This window comes from Pongo abelii, chromosome 1, assembly GCF_028885655.2.
Source record: "Pongo abelii isolate AG06213 chromosome 1, NHGRI_mPonAbe1-v2.0_pri, whole genome shotgun sequence".
Lineage (NCBI taxonomy): Eukaryota > Metazoa > Chordata > Mammalia > Primates > Hominidae > Pongo > Pongo abelii.
In genome coordinates this window covers 207,228,274-207,248,178 of record NC_071985.2, presented here as the reverse complement: position 1 = coordinate 207,248,178, position 19,905 = coordinate 207,228,274, and the positions used below count along the sequence as shown (strand labels likewise).

The 19,905-nt window shown below is 46.9% G+C and overlaps 1 protein-coding gene across 2 annotated transcripts; it reads left to right on the top strand.

Moving 5' to 3' along the window:
* The first annotated feature begins 230 nt into the window (after positions 1 to 230).
* Positions 231 to 19,871, top strand: LIN28A (lin-28 homolog A). 2 transcript variants are annotated; one of them, XM_054539495.1, is made up of 5 exons: positions 231 to 395; positions 612 to 800; positions 1,264 to 1,460; positions 14,795 to 14,979; positions 15,735 to 19,871. In XM_054539495.1, exons 2-5 carry the CDS (start codon positions 770 to 772, stop codon positions 15,949 to 15,951), a joined length of 630 nt encoding a protein of 209 aa, XP_054395470.1. In that variant the 5' UTR covers positions 231 to 395; positions 612 to 769; the 3' UTR covers positions 15,952 to 19,871. The 2 variants fall into 2 exon arrangements, with proteins under 2 accessions (XP_054395470.1, XP_009231613.1); XM_009233338.3 differs by lacking the exon at positions 231 to 395 and having other exon boundaries at positions 485 to 800.
* Positions 19,872 to 19,905: the final 34 nt, after the last annotated feature.

Below are 19,905 nucleotides of genomic sequence, written 5' to 3'. Positions count from 1 at the left end.
CTCCAGGTCTATCTAAGCACACGGTGGTGGGGGGTGAGAGCGGGTCAGCGCCAAGCAGCCGGGTCAGCTCAGAGGCCTGAGGGGGAAGAGAGGGGGAGGGGCGCTCAAGAGCTGGGGGAGGGGGAGGGCCCATTCATTTCTCCCTTGACAGGTGGTTTGTGTTTCTGATTGGCCAGCGCCGCCAGGCTCACACCTCCCTCCCCCAACTCTCTGGAATGTATAATTATCTGCGCGGGGGGTGGGGGTGGGGTGTGTGTGTGTGTGTGTGTGTGTGTGTGTGTGTGTGTGTGTGTGCAGTCACGTGGTTTTAAAACTACCCCCCCCACCAGGTCCCCCACCTGTATCTGCTTTGGGGACCCCTATTGAGTCCAAAGTTCAGGATCCCAAATTCCGGGGTACTCAAGTCTTCTAGGGCAGACAGACCCATCTCCAGATATGCGTGTGGGGAGGGGATGTCAAACCTCAAGGTTCTGAGAAGGGACACCCCAGAGGTGTCAGAGACCGGAGCAGTGGGGGAGGGCCGGAGCTGGAGCCGGAGGGAAAGGGAGGGGAAAGGAGAGGGAGGGGAGGGGAGGGGGCTGCCCGCAGGGGGTTGGGTCATTGTCTTTTAGAATTTGGGAGCCTTTGAAAAGCCGTGGGCCCTCCCACCGCTATTGTGCGGGGGAAGATGTAGCAGCTTCTTCTCCGAACCACCCCTTTGCCTTCGGACTTCTCCGGGGCCAGCAGCCGCCCGACCAGGGGCCCAGGGCCACGGGCTCAGCCGACGACCATGGGCTCCGTGTCCAACCAGCAGTTTGCAGGTTCGAGCTCGGGACTTAGCGGGGACACTTTAGGATGCACGGGCGGCCAGGAGCCACGTAGAAGGGAGGTGGGGAACTGAGTCCTAGGCTGTCCAAAGGACCCCAAGACGGTGCGGCCTCCTGCTTCATAGGGCCGTCTCTGGGGCAAGGAACCTTGGTGTCCCAGTGGCGTGCGCGCCAGACTACGTGGGTGAATGGAGGGGAGAGGCTTGTCCCGCCGTGAGTCTCCGGGAAACGCGTTGTGGGAAGAGGAGCAAAACTTTTGGGGCACTACTGTCCCCGTGTACGCTAGGGGAACGCGAGAGGCGGCAGGGATAGGTTTCTTCTCTTCTGTTGCTTGGTAGCTGCCCCCTCCTGGCTGTCCACTTGTGGGGCTGGACACTCGGGTCTCCCTGCCTGGGGCCCGAGACGGCCCTCCGATTCCGTGCCCCCCAGCTGAGTGCCCGGCCCTCCCTCTCTCCAGGTGGCTGCGCCAAGGCGGCAGAAGAGGCGCCCGAGGAGGCGCCGGAGGACGCGGCCCGGGCGGCGGACGAGCCTCAGCTGCTGCACGGTGCGGGCATCTGTAAGTGGTTCAACGTGCGCATGGGGTTCGGCTTCCTGTCCATGACCGCCCGCGCCGGGGTCGCCCTCGACCCCCCAGTGGACGTCTTTGTGCACCAGGTGAGACTGATTCCGGTAACTTTGCCCAGGGAAGGGCGTCTAGGCGCGCATATCCACGGGTGGGTTCCGGGCTCGCAGTTGAATTGAGGGCCATCGGGAGCCCTCATTATGCATCCCTGTCTTTGCTTCGGCACCCCAATTCTGAGTCCCTGTTAACTATCTCGCGGGGGAGTAGTGGGAGGCAGCACCAATTATCAGCACCCCCGCCCCCTTCCGGGAACCCCTCCGGCTTACCACGTGTCTATTACCTCTTTCCCCTGGGAAGGGGCAGGGGGCAGGGAGGTGACCCCATGTGGCAGAAACTAAGGTTGTATTGTGCTTGCCGGTGGGGGGAGGGCGAGCAGGCCGGCCAGGGAAGCACATGCCGGGCCTGAGCCGGGCGCCCAGCGCCTCCAACGTCTGAATGGAGCTCAGAAGGCGGGAGAGAGTGAGGGCAACTGGCTACTGGACCCAAGGAGCGTAAAGCCGAGAAGTCAGCCTCATCCCCTTTTTAATGCAGACTTCACCTGGCTGGTCACTAAAAACTGGATTTGGCAGATCCCTGAAGGATCCCTGTGGGGGCTTGAAAGCTCAGGACTGGGGTCTTTGCTGTCCAGTTCCCGTGAGGAAGGAAAACCCAAGGAGCCCAGGCCTTCCTTACATTCCTGGGCCAGGCTGGGAGGGAAGTTGGTAGGTTGCAACCCCAAGTTCTCAGTTAAAGCAGGGCAGCACAGTAGGGGGTGAAATTCAGTGTCGCAGGGCAGGGGGTGAAGGGAGGCTGGCCTCTGGTCCTATTCTCCGCTTGGCATTTATGGCCCCAGACAGCCATTGATTGCTGTCTTAACATTCCTGGCCTCAAACAAGGAGCCAGAGACTTCAGAGTCTCCCTCCTCCCAGGCTTCCCCTTCCTGAATATCCTAGAGGCATTCCGGTGGTCCTGGGCCACTAGTTACCCATAAAGACCATGGAAAGGAAGTTGCTTGCTGCCTATGGCCCTTCCATCTTTGGAGGTTTGGGGCTGGATCTGGAAAGAAGAAATTGCTAATCCCAGATCGTGTAGGTTGACACCCAGGCCGGGCAGGGAGGGGTTACTTAAGGGAGGTTGGCTTTAGGAGATGTGGGGGAGGGGAAAGGAGGATGTGGGGATTAAGAGTTGGAGCCTGAAGGGATGGCATTCTTTGGGGGAGGGGGAGGGAAGGGAGATGCTGGGTGGACTAGTTGGAGGCAGCAGGGACGTCTTTGAGCACAGCCTTCAGTGGGGAACAAACAAGGGAAATAGATGCAGGGAGATGGGGAGCCACCACTTACTGTTGGGGCCTTGGGGTCAGTGGGCTACTTGAACATCTGCCAAAAGGACCTGCAGCAGGATACTGAGCTGCCCCCTTGCAGCACCCTTATTCCCCCAACCCCCCATTAGACAGCTAGTTTCCCACTGGTGGCTTTTCTCCCTTCTCTGTCTCATTTACATATGTGAATGATAACCCACAGGAAGTAATTGTGGGAGAAAGAAGGGAATTGGCCTCTTTAGATCTATTAAATCACTTTATTACAGGAACCAGCTTTGAATGGCCCTCCTCAGCAGGGTAGCAAGCCTCCCCCGCTCTCCCATTTATCTGATCACAAAGAGATTAAAATCTTTCCTGGTCTGGGGACTGGACAGCTCCCCCAACTTTGGGAGGCTGGAATAAAAGAGTCAGACCCAACGTTTTCTCATCTCCCATCCAAAGGCTGCCAGATAGGGAGGGGCTGAGGGGAATGTATCCCCTCATCTTCTGGGTTCCTTGGTGATATACATACCCCAAGGAAGGTGTTTTTTTGTTTGTTTGTTTGTTTGTTTGAGCAAATGGGGACTTGGGCCTCAGCAGGCTTCACCTTAGGCTCTAGAGCAATTGGGAAACTATTGGACGGCATAGAGCAGGCGTTGAGTCTACACTGTGCTGGGTCAGATGTACTGGCTTGGAAATACTCAGGATTTTAGGCTCTTGGAACATCCAGGAACCCATGGTTGAGTAAGTTGTCAAGAGGGAGCTGAGCTGGAAGAGAATTAAGAATTTGTCTCTCTAATCCCCAGCTCTTCCCATTCTACTCATAAAGCACAATGATGGGTGGAAATTCCCTGAGCCTTTACCTGATAGCTCTGATAATGGCAGCATGCCGGGAGGGCTTGGGTCAGGGGTCCTCCAACCCCACCTTAACCGTAAGTTAGATTAGTGATTCCAGTCTTTGCACTTGTTTTTTTTTGTTTTGTTTTGTTTTGTTTTTTTGAGACGGCGTTTGACTCTTGTTGGCCAGGCTGGAGTGCAATGGCATGATCTCCACTCACTGCAACCTCCGCCTCCCAGGTTCAAGCAATTCTCCTGCCTCAGCCTCCTGAGTAGCTGGGATTACAGGCATGTGCCACCACGCTCGGCTAATTTTTTGTATTTTTAGTAAAGACAGGGTTTCTGCATGTTGGTCAGGCTGGTCTCGCACTCCTGACCTCAGATGATCCGCCCACCTTGGCCTCCCAAAGTGCTGGGATTACAGGCGTGAGCCACCACCCTTTTGCATTTGTGAAATTAGAAATGACTCTCTGGAAATCTATGGTAAAGGAATTTAGTAAACACAGGATAAATTGTTTACTGGGGGAGGAGGAAAGTGTTCCCGAAGCAGAGAGTAAGAAATCTTTAACAAAACTTCCCATTCTTTGGCTGCTGGGGTTGGGCACCCTGGGGTTGGGGTGGGCTGGTGAGAAGGTAATTGTCCTAAGATAGCATCTACCAGAGGGTGGGGGTCAGGGAGCCCCTTTGCAAGTAAAGAGGCAGGGGGAAAAGCAATTTAAAAACGTTTTCTTTTCTCTTCCAAAGTTGAGGTTATTAGGATCCCAATGCCCTGTTAACTAATGTTCTTATGCTCTCTCCCAGATGCTGTAATATCCTCTTAAGAGTAGATGAGTGGGGGGAAAAGCCCACCCCCTAGGCAAAAACTAAGCAAAACAACAACAAAACACAAAGCAAAGAGATTTCTATAACAACTCTTTTCCTTAGGTACACATCTTTAGTTCTAGAAATCTGCCTGTCTCTAGAGTTAGGGAAATAGATAGCAAGCCCTTAAATTAGAGTTTCTCGACTTCAGCACTATTGACATGTTTTGAGCAGGATAATTTGTTCTGGGGAGTCTGTCCTATGTATTATAGGATGTACAGCAGTATTCCTGGTATCTACCCACCAGAAGCCAGTTGCATCTTAGGTGTGACAACCAAAAACATCTCCATACATTGTCAAATGTCCCCTTGGAGTCAAAATCTCATCCCTGCTTGAGAAACACAGTTATACAGGAAAGCTGGAGCAAGAAAGCTAAACTGTCAACTATTTTCCTGAGATTCATCAAGAATTCAAAAATCCTCATTTTGGGCCATTTTAAGAGTTTTGGCTTAACTCATGTTTCCTGTGGCTCAATTTGGAAATAAGAAAAGTTCCCTGCTTTCCCATAGCTCCTCAGGACCCCAGATATGTTTCAATCTCAAATATGTTAAAATTGGCTTTCTGGCTAAAATGCTATATTAGAAGACTTGGAGTCAAAAGAAAAGCCCAGATTTGACCAAGGGACCAAGTTGGGTTAGCAGAAAAGGTTTTCAATACCTAGACAACTGCTGAAATTGCCCTGAAGCATGTGGCCTACTTTTTCTGAAAGCCATGAGTGAGGAGGTGGTAAGAGCAACCTTGCACCTCTGATTACTCACCTCATGTCTAGTTATTGATGTACTGGTCTTCTACCCTTCTCTATGTAACCCATAAACTCTTTGAAGGGAGGAACTTAGCTGCCTGGTTAATTTTCTAGTATGCACTTGGTGGGCTGAGGAATGAATAAGAAAAGGGGCATCTTGAGGACCTTGGTGAATCAGAAGTACACTTAGCAGTCTGGGGTCCATGTTGGCAGAGATCTTTGTTCAGACAAAAAGACTAGAGATACTGAGGGGTGTCAACTGTAGCTGCTCGCTTTCTGGGCAGGGCACAACATAGAAAATATGGCCTGGGCACTACATAGCACTATGAAAGTTTGTGGAGTGAATATCGGTAGAGCACAACTCTGAGCCCAGAGAGTTTTTGTTGATAGAGTGGAAGCCATGGATTTAGTGGCATCCATGAGTTATTTCTGTCTTAATAAGAAAAGGCAGCTTAAAATAAATTGACTTGATTTTTCAGAAAGTTGGTAGAGAGGTAGGAAGGTTCATGAAGACATTGTGGAATATTCTGGGATCCTCTTTCTGAGACATGCTTCTAGACAATGTCATTTTTTATTTTTATTTTTTGAGATAGAGTCTTGCTCTGTCGTCCAGGCTGGAGTGCAGTGGCACGAACTCAGCTCACTGCAACTTCCGACATTTGGGTTCAAGCAATTCTCCTGCCTCAGCCTCCCAAGTAGCTGGGATTACAGATGTACACCACCACGCCTAGCTAATTTTAGTATTTTTAGTAGAGAAGGGGTTTCGCCATGTTGTCCAGGCTGGTCTCAAACTCCTGACCTCAAGTGATTCACCTGCTTGGGACTCCCAAAGTGCTGGGATTACAGGCATGAGCCACGGTGCCCGGCAACAGTGTAAAGTAAAGGCTGTGACATCATCCTGAACAAAGCTTCAAATATGGGACATTTCTACCCTGTGGTTGTTGACACTGCTGCCTGCCTTACAAGTGGTTTTCAGTAACACTCACCAGGGCCATTTAGTTTTTTGAACATTGCTAATCACACTCTGCTGGAATTCTTGTTTTTTGGAGTAACTGCCCTAGGTAAAACTACGCCTCCTATCTTCCTACAGGCATGAATAGCAACCACTGGCCACATAGTCAGAGTGGGAGGTCAAAGGAGTTGGGGGAGAATACACAGTTGATACAGACTTATTTAACATGATCTCAGCATCGAGGTTTTTTGTTTTGTTTTGTTTTGTTTTGTTTTTTGAGATGGAATCTCTCTCTGTTGCCCAGGCTGGAGTGCAGTGGCGCTCACTGCACTCCAGCTCACTGCAACCTCCGCCTCCCGGGTTCGAGCGATTCTCCTGCCTCAGCCACCCGAGTAGCTGGGATTACAGGCACCTGCCACCATGCCCAGCTAATTTTTTTGTATTTTTAGTAGAGACGGGGTTTCACCATGTTAGCCAGGCTGGTCTCGAACTCCTGACCTAGTGGTGATCCGCCTGCCTCGGCCTCCCAAAGTGTTGGGTTTACAGGCGTAAGCCACCACGACTGGCCCAGCGTGGAGTTATTTAATTTAGACAGGACTTGGCTTTTCTAAGCAGTAGAATATAAGAACTGAGTTTCTGGCCTAAAAGTCTAGGAACCTTTCATTCTTATCCCTGATCGAGCAGGTGGTTGGGTGGGGGCAGGGTGGAACGGGGAGGACAAGATGACTGCCCTAAGGAGCTGCGGAGATAAACCTACCTGAACACTTGAGTTCACAGCTCAGATCAGGTAGCTGGCTACTCAGTACCTCCTGGTATAGGCGCCCTCGGGCTTACCTTTGGGCAGACAGGCTGAGCAGCGCCATCTGGTGGAGAACTCCCTGCAGGAGCTACAAGGCCTGGCTATGGCTGAGCAGAGGGGATCAGAGGGATTGGCTGCCTGCAGCGTTCCGTTCCAGACACCCCTTTCACCACCCTCCTTGACACACACACCCTCCTTGACACACACACCATCAAATAACTGCTTCTGGGAGAACCGGTTGGTTCTCCCTTACCAAATCTTACCTCCAGGAATGAAGCTAAGATAGGGATGTGACACCACAGGACTGAGTCATTAAAATTATTTTCATCGGCTGTTTTTTTTAAACGTAGCTGCTAGAAAGTTTTCAATTATATATGTGACTTGCATCATATTGAATTGCACTGGCGAGAGTTAGGCCAGTTGCACTCAGCTCAGCTCTTGCCTCTTACTGAGACTTTAACCAAGGTGCTTATTAACCCCTCTGCCTCCATGTCCTCAAGCTGTAAAATGAGGGTCTTCATAACACCCCACTGCACCAGTTTGATACGAGGGTTAAATGAGTTACAACACGTAAAGTGGTTAGAATGCCACTTAGCCTACAGTAAGCATCAATTAGTAAACTGTTATTTTGCATAGTACTTAGACACTCAACAAATGCTTGTGCAAGCTAGGAACCTAGAATTGAGGTAGAGACCTGCACTACGGAATCTTCGGCTGGAATGGCCCTGGAAGAAGAGCTGGAATAGCCTCTTGCAGAAGAGCCAAGAACCCCAGCTTTAATCTGCACAACTGTAGCAAGTACCCTGAAATTCTGTTGCCACTTATGTAGAAAGAAGGACACTTAGGTTCCTTTGTGGTTTTTTTGTTTCCATTTTATTTTTGTTCATACTTTTTTCTTTTATAATGTTTGTTTTGTTTTTAACTTCACATTTCCTAAGTGACCCCTAAGGCTCATTCTATCTCTAAGCTTGTAAAGGCATAAATTGAAGCTGGGATGAGGTACTTGGTGTGGGTTGGATAGGGTAAGGCAGGCAATTACTGAGGTATTAAGAAGGGATCGGAAGGCCTAAGTACTTTTAACTGGAGAGATACCTTCCCTGCCATCAAAAAATGAAAAAGAAATGCTTTCTGTTGTCTGATGCCACATTCCCCAACACAGTAGGCCCATGTAGGCTCCCCACAGTCCTAACTTGAAGAAATTGGGAAAGGATGATATGAGTCATGCCTTCTCTCCCCCTCCCCTTTAAAATAATTTATCTGAATCAATAATTCAGGATTGGACTGAAGAGACCCAAGGGGAGGGGGTCCTGTTTGGTTCTATCCATGAAGTGGGCAGTGGGCAAGCCAGAGAAGGGAAGATGGCTGCTGATGGTGACTTTGGCAAGACTGCCTGGGGAAGGAAGGATTTTCTATATCTAGCTCTCTCACCGTGACCATAACCCCAACATAGAGAGGAAGGAAGAAACTGTTGAATGTGGGGAGGAGGGAGAGGGGGATGCAAGAGGGATCTGCTCCTTGGAACTCCAGGAATCTGACCACCAGAACCAGCCAGTGTCAACTCTTTGTTTCCTGGGGCTGGGCTCTACTGGGGGAGCTCAGGCCATGCCCCTCCCCCTAAGGTCTTTTCTTTTTGGAGGGGATGGGGAAGGGGGCGGGGCCCTGCTTTGTGTGTGGTTGGGGGTGGAATGGGGGTGGTACAAGAATTTCAGGCGCTTTTCAGATGCAGGCCCTGGGAGGCTGGCTCTGTGGGGCTGCACGCTGATTACCTATCTGATAAGAGAGGAATTCAAACTATGTGTTTTAGAAAGGGGCGGGGGAGGAGGGCAGGGAGCCACCCCTGGAGACCACCAGTTTAAATCTCTTGATTACATTGAGGTGCCTGCAGGGGTGGAGGTTTACTCTGTAAAAGTCTTAGACCTCAGATCCTCCAGTGATGACGTGAGTGACCTGAGAGGACTAGTCAATTTCTTGCTGTATGTCCCCATTTATATGATCCTCTTAAAATAAACCTATGAGGTGTCCATAGAGGAAGGTGTTACTCTCCAGTAAACTGGGGCTTAGAGAGGGGATATTCTTCTGAGTTTCTATAGCTAGTTAGGATAAAACCAGACGCTTGGCACTTAGTTCTCTCTGTTAACCCACGCCATCCAGTGTGAAGAGGTTGATAATTGCCACTCCCTGAGGATTTATGTGTGGCAGGCGAAGTGCTAACTACTTTTCATGTGTAAAACCTCACAGCACTACCGTAAAATTAGTATTTACTCCGTTTTTATAGATGATTAAAGAAAGGAGGGAACAGGCCATCAGACTCAATCAACCCTTGTTCTTAACTATTTACCTGCTGAATCACAGCTAGAACTAGGAGTGTCCCAGCCTAAGACAAGCTGGGCAAGTGAATGAAGCTGGAATTGCTTGGGTCCAGAAGGCTCTTGGTCTGGCTCCTCTAGGACCTCCCAACTCACCCACTAATTGCATTTCTTGTCCCACCCCGTTCAATAAAAAATAAGTCAAATCTAATACAATCTTTATTTTTTGAGATGGGTTCTTGCTCTGTCACCCAGGCAGGAGTGCAGTGGCGCGATCTCAGCTCACTGCAACCTCTGCCTCCCAGATTCAAGCGATCCTTCTACCTCAGCCTCCCAAGTAGCTGGTACCACAGGCACATGCCACCATGCTGAGCTAAGTTTTGTATTATTTTGTAGAGAACAGGGTTTCGCCATGTTGCCCAGGCTGGTCTCCAACTCCTGAGCCTCAAGCTCAGGATCCACCTGCCTCAGCCACCCAAATTGCTGGGATTACAGTTGTGAGCCACCATGCCCGACCTTACAAATCTGACTTTAAACTCAGGGTGGTTACTGTGCAACAGCGAGAGAGATATTGCACCCGGCCTGCAATATCATCTTAAAACAAAAATTTGGCCGGGCACAGTGTGTAATCCCAGCACTTTGGGAGGCTGAGGTGGGCGGATCATGAGGTCAGGAGTTTGAGACCAGCCTGGCCAATAAGGTGAAACCCTGTCTCTACTAGAAATACAAAAATTAGCTGGGTGTGGTGGCGTGTACCTGTAGTCCTAGCTACTCGGGAGGCTGAGGCAGAAGAATCGCTTAAACCCAGGAGGCGGAGGTTGCGGTGAGCTGAGATCATGTCACTGCACTTCAGCCTGGGCGACAGAGCAAGACTTTCTCAAAAAAAAAAAATAATAATAATAAGTGATGAGGAATCTGTGGTTCCCATCTTGATGAAGAGCATGTTTCATCTAAGTTCCAGTTTGGAATATTACCCCCCAGCCACCAGCATAAAATACTAATGCTGCTTACTCATGTTCCCTTGAGCCAGGACTAGGTAAGTGCACAGTGATCCCTTTTGCTTCTCCATTTTCTATGATGACTACTCCTTGTTGACATACTTGACACTGTTGTTTTACTATAATAGATGAAGCTGTAATGAAGTCTATTCTGGGTAGGGTCTGAGATGCTGTCACCTCTGCTAACGTCAAGTTGGTGGTGCAGTAAGTGGCATGATAGAATGAGCCCTGAGCTTTAAATCAGGAACTCTGGGTTCATCTGACCCTGGCTTTGCTACAGAACTAGCTGTATGAATAACTACTTTTTTTTTTTTTTCTTGATGGCTGCTGGCTGTTTGCTAACTGCTTTATAAATATCAGTTTGGTACAAACATGCAGTGTTCTAATAGGATTATTCCATACATATTGTTCTAAATCTTGCTTTTTGTTTTTTCTTTTAACAATATTATTTGGTAATCTTTCTCAGCTGAATGATTAAAAATCTGCCTCCTGGTTCATTAATTCATTCAAAAATGTGCTAGGCATTATTTCAGGTACCAAAATGTAGCTGTGAACAAACCAAAGACTTTATGTTGTTTTTAATGGCTGCGTGGTATTCGTTATTATAGATGTACCATATTTATTCAACCATTCCCCTTCAAATAAACCGGTAGGTTATTTCCAATTTTTTTAAACCAACAGTGAGGTACTGAGTATATGTGTCATGCTAAGATTTCCTACTGACAGTCTACTTATATTATGTTGTGTAATTCTTTTTTCTTAGTGATTTATGGTATATTTTTGTAGTTTTACCAGTCTGAATCTGTCTTAACTTTTCAGTATTTTTCTTAACAATGAGGTGTTTAAATCCTCTGAAATGTATTTTGCATATGTATCATACAAAGTGTGTAGGAATATGACTTCCTTTCCAAATGGATTATTAATTTCTATAGCAGCATTTATTGAATTATTTTCCTTACTTACTGATTTCTCCATATATTCTCAGATCTCTGTGATTTTCCATTTTAATCTTCTGATCCATCTGCTTGGGTTATACTGTCTTTCGGTAACATTATTTTGATATAATTTCAAACTTTAAAAAGGCTGCAAGAACAATACCCAACACTCCCACATAACCTCTACCCAGATTCATTGACTCTTAACATTTTGCCCCATTTGCTTTATCATTATCTATCTTGGTACAGATAGTTTTTTTTTTTTTAAACCATAAGTTGGAGACAGTAAGCACTTTTATCTCTAAATATTTCAGTGCATATTTCCCAAGAATGGGAATATTGATCTTTTTTTTTTTGAGACAGGGTCTCACTCTGTCACCCAGCCTGGAGCACAGTTGTGCGATCTCTGCTCACTGCAACCTCCGCTTCCTGGGCTCAAGGGATCCTCCCACCTCAGCCTCCCCAGTAGCTGGGACTACAGGCGTGTACCACTGTGCCTGGCTCATTTTTGTATTATTTTGTAGAGATGGGTTTTTGCCATATTGCCCAAGCTGGTCTTGAATTCCTGGGCTCAAGCAATCCACCCATCTTGGCCTCCCAAAGTGCTGGGGATTACAGGCATCAGCCACTGTGCCTGGCTGGGAATATCAATCTTACATCATTTCAGTACACTAATCATAATCAGGAAATTAAACACTGGTACATTTATCTATATACCATATGCAAATTTTGTCAATTGCCCTTTTTTTTTTCCTGTTTCAAGATCCAATCTGGAATCCTGGATTGCATTGAACCGTTCAGTTCTTCAGGCTTTGTCTTTTTATGACCTTGATATTTTTGAAGTCCTGTTTTATAGGAATGTCCCTCAGTTTGGGTTTGTCTGATGTTCCCTCAAGGTTAGATTCAGGATGTGCGTTTTTAAAGTCATAAGTCCTTAGTGCATCATATTAGAAGATATGTGTGTCCCATTCTAGGCAAAGCTAAACTCAAAGAACTTGACTAGGGTATTATCTGCCAGTTTTCTCCACTGTAAACTTGCTGTTTTTCCCTTTGTAGTTGCTACACTGCTGATTATATCCAATTTAAATTGTAATATCTGGTATTCTTGGCAATTTATATTTTCCCATAGCCTTTAGAATCACTGAATCTTTCAATCCAAGATCGTGGTATGTTTTTGCATTTTTTCCTTTAATATATTTGAGTTTTTTCTTCATATAGGCTTTTTACCTTGTTAAATGTATTCTGAGGGTTTTGGTGTTTTTGTTTGTTTCTGAGACAGGGTCTTACTTACTCTGTCGCCAAGGCTGGAATGCAGTGGCATAATCTTGGCTCACTACAACCTCCGCCTCATGGGCTCAAGCGATGCTCCCACCTCTGCTGGGATTACAGGGGTGAGCCAGACAGAGTCTCGCTCCATCACCCAGCCTGGAGTACAGTGGTGCCATCTCTGCAACCTCTGCCTCCCGGGTTCAAACAATTGCCTCAGCCTCTCGAGTAGCTGAGATTACAGGTCTGCGCACCACACCCAGCTAACTTTTGTATTTTTTGTAGAAATGGCATTTCGTCACGTAGGCCAGGCTGGTGTTGAACTCCTGGATTCATGTGATCTGCCCACCTCAGCCTCCCCAAAGTGCTGGGATTACAGACAGGCATGAGCCACTGTGCCTGGCCTATTCTGTTTGTTTGTTTTTTTAACATGTTTTGCAGCCATTATTATGATTTCCTTTTTTTTTCTTTTTTCTGTTTTTTTGTTGTTGTTGTTGTTCTTGTTGCCCAGGATAGAGTGGAATGGCGCAATCTCGGCTCACCGCAACCTCCACCTCCTGGGTTCAAGTGATTCTCCTACCTCAGCCTCCCAAGTAGCTGGGATTATAGGTGCCCACCACCACGCCCGGCTAATTTTGTATTTTTAGTAGTAGAGACAGGGTTTCTCCATGTTGGTCAGGCTGGTCTCAAACTCCTGACCTCAGGTGATACACCCGCCTCGGCTTCCCAAAGTGCTGGGATTACAGGCATGAGCCATTGCGCGTGGCCCATTAATATTATTTCTTAAATCATTGAGCATCTTGAGTTTGTTTTTTTGTTTGTTTGTTTGTTTTGCGACAGAGTCTTGCTCTGTCACCCAGGCTGGAGTACAGTGGCGTGATCTCGGCTCACTTCAAGCTCTGCCTCCCAGGTTCATGCCATTCTCCTGCCTCAGCCTCCGGAGTAGCTGGGACTACAGGTGCCCGCCACCACGCCTGGCTAATTTTTTGTATTTTTAGTAGAGAGGGGGTTTCACCGTGTTAGCCAGGGTGGTCTTGATCTCCTGACCTTGTGATCCCCTGCCTTGGCCTCCCAAAGTGCTGGGATTACAGGCATGAGGCAGCGTGCCCGGCCTTTTTTTTTTTTTTTTTTTAAATAAGGCATATAATATTGCTTTGATTATAAAAATACCACTTGATTTTGTATTTTTTCCAGTATTCTACTTATTTGGTCTTTTGATGATGGTATAAATACGAAGTGAGGCATTATGTGAAAAATGAATATTTCAGTGCTTTATAGCATGACATTTTATTTTTATTTTATTTATTTATTTCTTTGAGATGGAGTCTTGCCCTGTCGACCAGGCTAGAGTACAGTGGCGTGATGGCTCACTGCAACCTCTGCCTCCGGGTGGAGCAATTCTCCTGCCCCAGCCGCACAAGTAGCTGGGATTACAGGCGCCCGCCACCACACCCGGCTGATTTTTGTATTTTTAGTAGAGACAGGGTTTCACCATGTTGGCCAGGCTGGTCTCGAACTCCGGACCTCGTGATCCACCTCCAGACCTCGTGATCACCTCGTGATCCACCTGCTTCAGGCTCCCAAAGTGCTGGGGTTACAGGTGTAAGCCACCGTGTGCAGCTGAGCCACCATGCCCAGCTATTTTTACTTTATTTTATTTATTTATTTATTTTTGAGACGAAGTCTTGCTGTGTTGCCCAGGCTGGAGTGCAAAGGTGCCATCTTGGCTCACTGCAACCTCTATAGTGTGACACTTTAAATTTCATAATTTTATATTTGTTGAGTTCTTCCAAATGCTTGTATTTAGAAATTTTTGTTTGTTGTTGTTGTTTGTTTGTTTGTTTGTTTTTGAGACAAAGTCTCACTCTTTCGCCCAGGCTGGAGTGCAATAGTGTGATCTCGGCTCACTGCAACCTTTGCTTCCTGGGTTCAAGCAATTCTCTTGCCTCAGTCTCCCAAGTAGCTGGGATTACAGGTGCCCGCCACCACGCCCAGCTAATTTTTTTTTATTTTCAGTAGAGACAGAGTTTCACCATGTTGGCCAAGCTGGTCTTGAACTCCTGACTTCAGGTGATCCGCCCGCCTCAGCCTCTCAAAGTGCTAGGATTATAGGTGTGAGCCACCATACCCGGCCCTCTGTTCTATTTTATTAAGAACTTTAAACCTGAATAGCTACAAAAATGTCATGGCATCTGCTTATATAATTACGATTTTTGTTAATGTACTGGTAGACTTTGTTGTTCTTAATCGTAGTGACTCTTTGACTCAGTTTCCTTACCAGTAAAATAGGAGTACCATCACATTTGATTCCTACCCTACAGGAATAAGTGTTCTTTGTCTTTTGGTATAATAATGGGAACTAATGTTAAAATTTACTGCATTTCCCTTCACCAGAGTAAGCTGCACATGGAGGGGTTCCGGAGCTTGAAGGAGGGTGAGGCAGTGGAGTTCACCTTTAAGAAGTCAGCCAAGGGTCTGGAATCCATCCGTGTCACCGGACCTGGTGGAGTATTCTGTATCGGGAGTGAGAGGCGGCCAAAAGGGAAGAACATGCAGAAGCGCAGATCAAAAGGAGACAGGTATGGATTGGAAGCCAGCTTATATAGGTTGCTAAGGGCATCCCCTGTCTCCCAATCCTGTCACTTTTTGGGTCACACTGCAAAAGACAAAGGGAAGCCTGTGGTCCCTGGCAGCATCTGGAAGACTGAGCGCCTGCAATAGGTGTGGGCAAGGGCAGTAGGTGAGGAGGCCGCTGGGGGTAACTTAGTGCTTCTACTTGGAACAAGTAAGTTTGCTCTGTGGTCTCTAGCCTCAATTGTTAAGTGAGGCAGTGATACTAACATCCTAGGATGGTTTCAGAATTAAAAGAGATCATAGATTTGCAAATGGTGGGAAAAGATAGTATTATCTATATCTGTTGCTGCTTTACCAGGTCTGCAAACGGCTGGTTTCCTTAATCTTGCTCGAGCTTAAAGCCCCTTAGATCTGAACAGACACTATAATTTGGCTCTTTAATTTCTCCTATATTAAGGGTATGGAAGAATCTCTCCTATCCCCCAAGTTGCAGTTCCTAGTTGGGGTCAGTAACTTCTATTTCTGGTATCTTGGTATTTTCAAGTTGACATGAATTTGAAGAGATCACCTAGACAATTAGATGTGGAAAGGACTTAGAGATCATTTAGTAATAGTCCTCCTTTTGTAAGTGGGAAGTTTGGTCTCTGGGAAGGGAAGTAAGTGACAAACCTGTACCAGAGCCCAGGTGTCCTCATTCGTGGGAGGCACCTGGCCTCTTCTTGCTCCTTTCTCTTACTTTTACCATCTTGCTTTGTACTAGGTGCTACAACTGTGGAGGTCTAGACCATCATGCCAAGGAATGCAAGCTGCCACCCCAGCCCAAGAAGTGCCACTTCTGCCAGAGCATCAGCCATATGGTAGCCTCATGTCCGCTGAAGGCCCAGCAGGGCCCTAGTGCACAGGGAAAGCCAACCTACTTTCGGGAGGAAGAAGAAGAAATCCACAGCCCTGCCCTGCTCCCAGAGGCGCAGAATTGAGCTACAATGGGTGGGGGCTATTCTTTTGCTATCAGGAAGTTTCGAGGAGCAGGCAGAGTGGAGAAAGTGGGAATAGGGTGCATTGGGGCTAGTTGGCACTGCCATGTATCTCAGGCTTGGGTTCACACCATCACCCTTTCTTCCCTCTAGGTGGGGGGAAAGGGTGAGTCAAAGGAACTCCAACCATGCTCTGTCCAAATGCAAGTGAGGGTTCTGGGGGCAACCAGGAGGGGGGAATCACCCTACAACCTGCATACTTTTGAGTCTCCATCCCCAGAATTTCCAGCTTTTGAAAGTGGCCTGGATAGGGAAGTTGTTTTCCTTTTAAAGAAAGATATATAATAATTCCCATGCCAGAGTGAAATGATTAAGTATAAGACCAGATTCATGGAGCCAAGCCACTACATTCTGTGGAAGGGAATCCCTCAGGAGTAAGCAGTGGTTTTTTTCACATCTTGTATCCTCATACCCACTTTTGGGATAGGGTGCTGGCAACTGTCCCAAGCAATGGGTAATGATGATGGCAAAAAGGGTGTTTGGGGGAACAGCTGCAGACCTGCTGCTCTATGCTCACCCCCGCCCCATTCTGGGCCAATGTGATTTTATTTATTTGCTCCCTTGGATACTGCACCTTGGGTCCCACTTTCTCCAGGATGCCAACTGCACTAGCTGTGTGCGAATGACGTATCTTGTGCATTTTAACTTTTTTTTCCTTAATATAAATATTCTGGTTTTGTATTTTTGTATATTTTAATCTAAGGCCCTCATTTCCTGCACTGTGTTCTCAGGTACATGAGCAATCTCAGGGATAGCCAGCAGCAGCTCCAGGTCTGCGCAGCAGGAATACTTTTTGTTGTTTTTGCCACCATGGAGAGCAACTATTTGGAGTGCACAGCCTATTGAACTACCTCATCTTTGCCAATAAGAGCTGGCTTTTCTGCCATAGTGTCCTCTTGAAACCTCCTCTGCCTTGAAAATGTTTTATGGGAGACTAGGTTTTAACTGGGTTGCCCCATGACTTGATTGCCTTCTACTGGAAGATTGGGAATTAGTCTAAACAGGAAATGGTGGTACACAGAGGCTAGGAGAGGCTGGGCCAGGTGAAAAGCCCAGAGAGCAAGCCAAGATTAGGTGAGGGTTGTCTAATCCTAGGGCACAGGACGTGCTTTACATCTCCAGATCCATTCTTCACCAGATTAGGTTAGGCCTACCATGTACCACAGGGTGTGTGTATGTTTGTAAAACTAGAGTTGCTAAGGATAAGTTTAAAGACCAATACCCCTGTACTTAATCCTGTGCTGTCGAGGGATGGATATATGAAGTAAGGTAAGATCCTTAACCTTTCAAAATTCTCGGGTTCCAGGGAGACACATAAGCGAGGGCTTTGTGGTGCCTGGGGCCTGTGTCCTGCCCTGCTGCAGTAGTGATTAATAGTGTCATGGTAGCTAAAGGAGAAAAAGGGGGTTTCGTTTACATGCTGTGAGATCACCGCAAACCTACCTCACTGTGTTGAAACGGGACAAATGCAATAGAACGCATTGGGTGGTGTGTGTCTGATCCTGGGTTCTTGTCTCCCCTAAATGCTGCCCCCCAAATTACTGTATTTGTCTGGGCTTTGTAGGACTTCACTAAGTTGATTGCTAGGTGGCCTAGTTTGTGTAAATATAATGTATTGGTCTTTCTCCATGTTCTTTGGGGGTTTTGTTTACAAACTTCTTTTTGTATTGAGAGAAAAATAGCCAAAGTATCTTTGACAGAAGGTTCTGCACCAGGCAAAAAGATCTGAAACATTAGTTTGGGGGGCCCTCTTAAAGTGGGGATCTTGAATCATCCTTTCTTTTGTATTCCCCTTCCCCTATTACCTATTAGACCAGATCTTCTGTCCTAAAAACTTGTCTTCTACCCTGCCCTCTTTTCTGTTCACCCCCAAAAGAAAACTTACACACCCACACACACACACATTTAATGCTTGGAGCGTCTCCACAACCACACCCACACACACACACATTTAATGCTTGGAGTGTCTCCACAACTCTTAAACGATGTACGCAAAAATCCTGAAGCTAGGAAAACCCTCCATCCCTTGTTCTTCCCAACCTCCTAAGTCAAGACCATTACCATTTCTTTCCTTTTTTTTTTAAGATGGAGTCTCACTCTGTCGCCCAGGCTGGAGTGCAGTGGCATGATCGGCTCACTGCAGCCTCTGCCTCTTGGGTTCAAGCGATTCTCCTGCCTCAGCCTCCTGAGTAGCTGGGATTTCAGGCACCCGCCACGCCCAGCTAATTTTTGTATTTTTAGTAGAGACGGGGTTTCACCATGTTGTCCAGGCTGGTCTGGAACTCCTGACCTCAGGTGATCTGCCCACCTTGGCTTCTCAAAATGCTGGGATTACAGGCATGAGCCACCACGCTGGGCCGACCATTTCTTGATGTATTCATGCCAAACACTTAAGACACTGCTATAGCCCGGGCGCGGTGGCTCACGCCTGTAATCCCAGCACTTTGGAAGGCTGAGGCGGGCGGATCACAAGGTCAAGAGTTCAAAACCATCCTGGCCAACACAGTGAAACCCCGTCTCTACTAAAATACAAAAAAATTAGCCGGGTGTGGTGGCGCATACCTGTAGTCCTAGCTATTCAGGAGGCTGAGGCAGGGGAATCACTTGAACCCGGGAGGCAGAGGTTGCAGTGAGCTGAGATCGCACCACTGCACTCCAGCCTGGTTACAGAGCAAGACTCTGTCTCAAAAAAACAAAACAAAACAAAACAAAAAACACACTACTGTATTTTGGATGGATCAAACCTACTTAATTTTAATTTCTAATCCTAAAGTAAAGAGATGCAATTGGGGGCCTTCCATGTAAAAAGTGGGGTCAGGAGGCCAAGAAAGGGAATATGAATGTATATCCAAGTCACTCAGGAACTTTTATGCAGGTGCTAGAAACTTATGTCAAAGTGGCCACAAGATTGTTTAATAGGAGACGAACGAATGTAACTCCATGTTTACTGCTAGAAACCAAAGCTTTGTGTAAAATCTTGAATTTATGGGGAGGGAGGGTAGGAAAGCCTGTACCTGTCTGTTTTTCTCCTGATCCTTTTCCCTCATTCCTGAACTGCAGGAGACTGAGCCCCATTGGGCTTTGGTGACCCCATCACTGGGGTGTGTTTATTTGATGGTTGATTTTGCTGTACTGGGTACTTCCTTTCCCATTTTCTAATCATTTTTTAACACATGCTGACTCTTCCCTTCCCTTCTCCTTTCCCTGGGAAAATACAATGAATAAATAAAGACTTATTGGTACTCAAACTGTCATCCCCTTGTCAGATGTTTTTGCCCTTCCGATAACTCCCACTTTCTTGGATTGGGACTCAGAAGTCACAGAAGAACCATTACGTTTTTCTGTTCAGCCAGTTTGTTAGGAATGAATCTTGAAAGTTCAGTCCTCTTAGCACCTCATTACAGTGGATTTTTGTTTCTAGTTAAGGCCTCTTGTCCTTTCCGTGGAAGCTTCCACATTCAAGAGGGGATTAGGGGCTTGGCATGCATAAGAATGGGGTTGCCTGTGCCACTGGCTGGGATGAAAGGATGGGGCCATGGCTTGGGGCATGAGACCCTAATAATACTTCATCCCCTACTCCTCAAAGCCTTTTACAAATCTTAATTAATTAACCCCTTGCAGCACCCCAAGGAGAGAAATGTGTTGTGGAACTGGGGAAATTGAGGCCAGAGGAGATTCACTGACTAGCTATAAATGCAACATTTTCTTTGAGCCAAAGTTTGCTAGCTTTTTAATGAACATCTAATTTTTTTATATATATCACAAGTCATCAAGCTAGAACACTGAATTTTAAACATCTATTCCCACTAAGGGAAGGAGGATTTTAAAAAGGAAAAAAAAAAACTTGATTGGAGGCAAACCAAGTATATTAACACAAAGTGCAAGGAAACAGGGAAA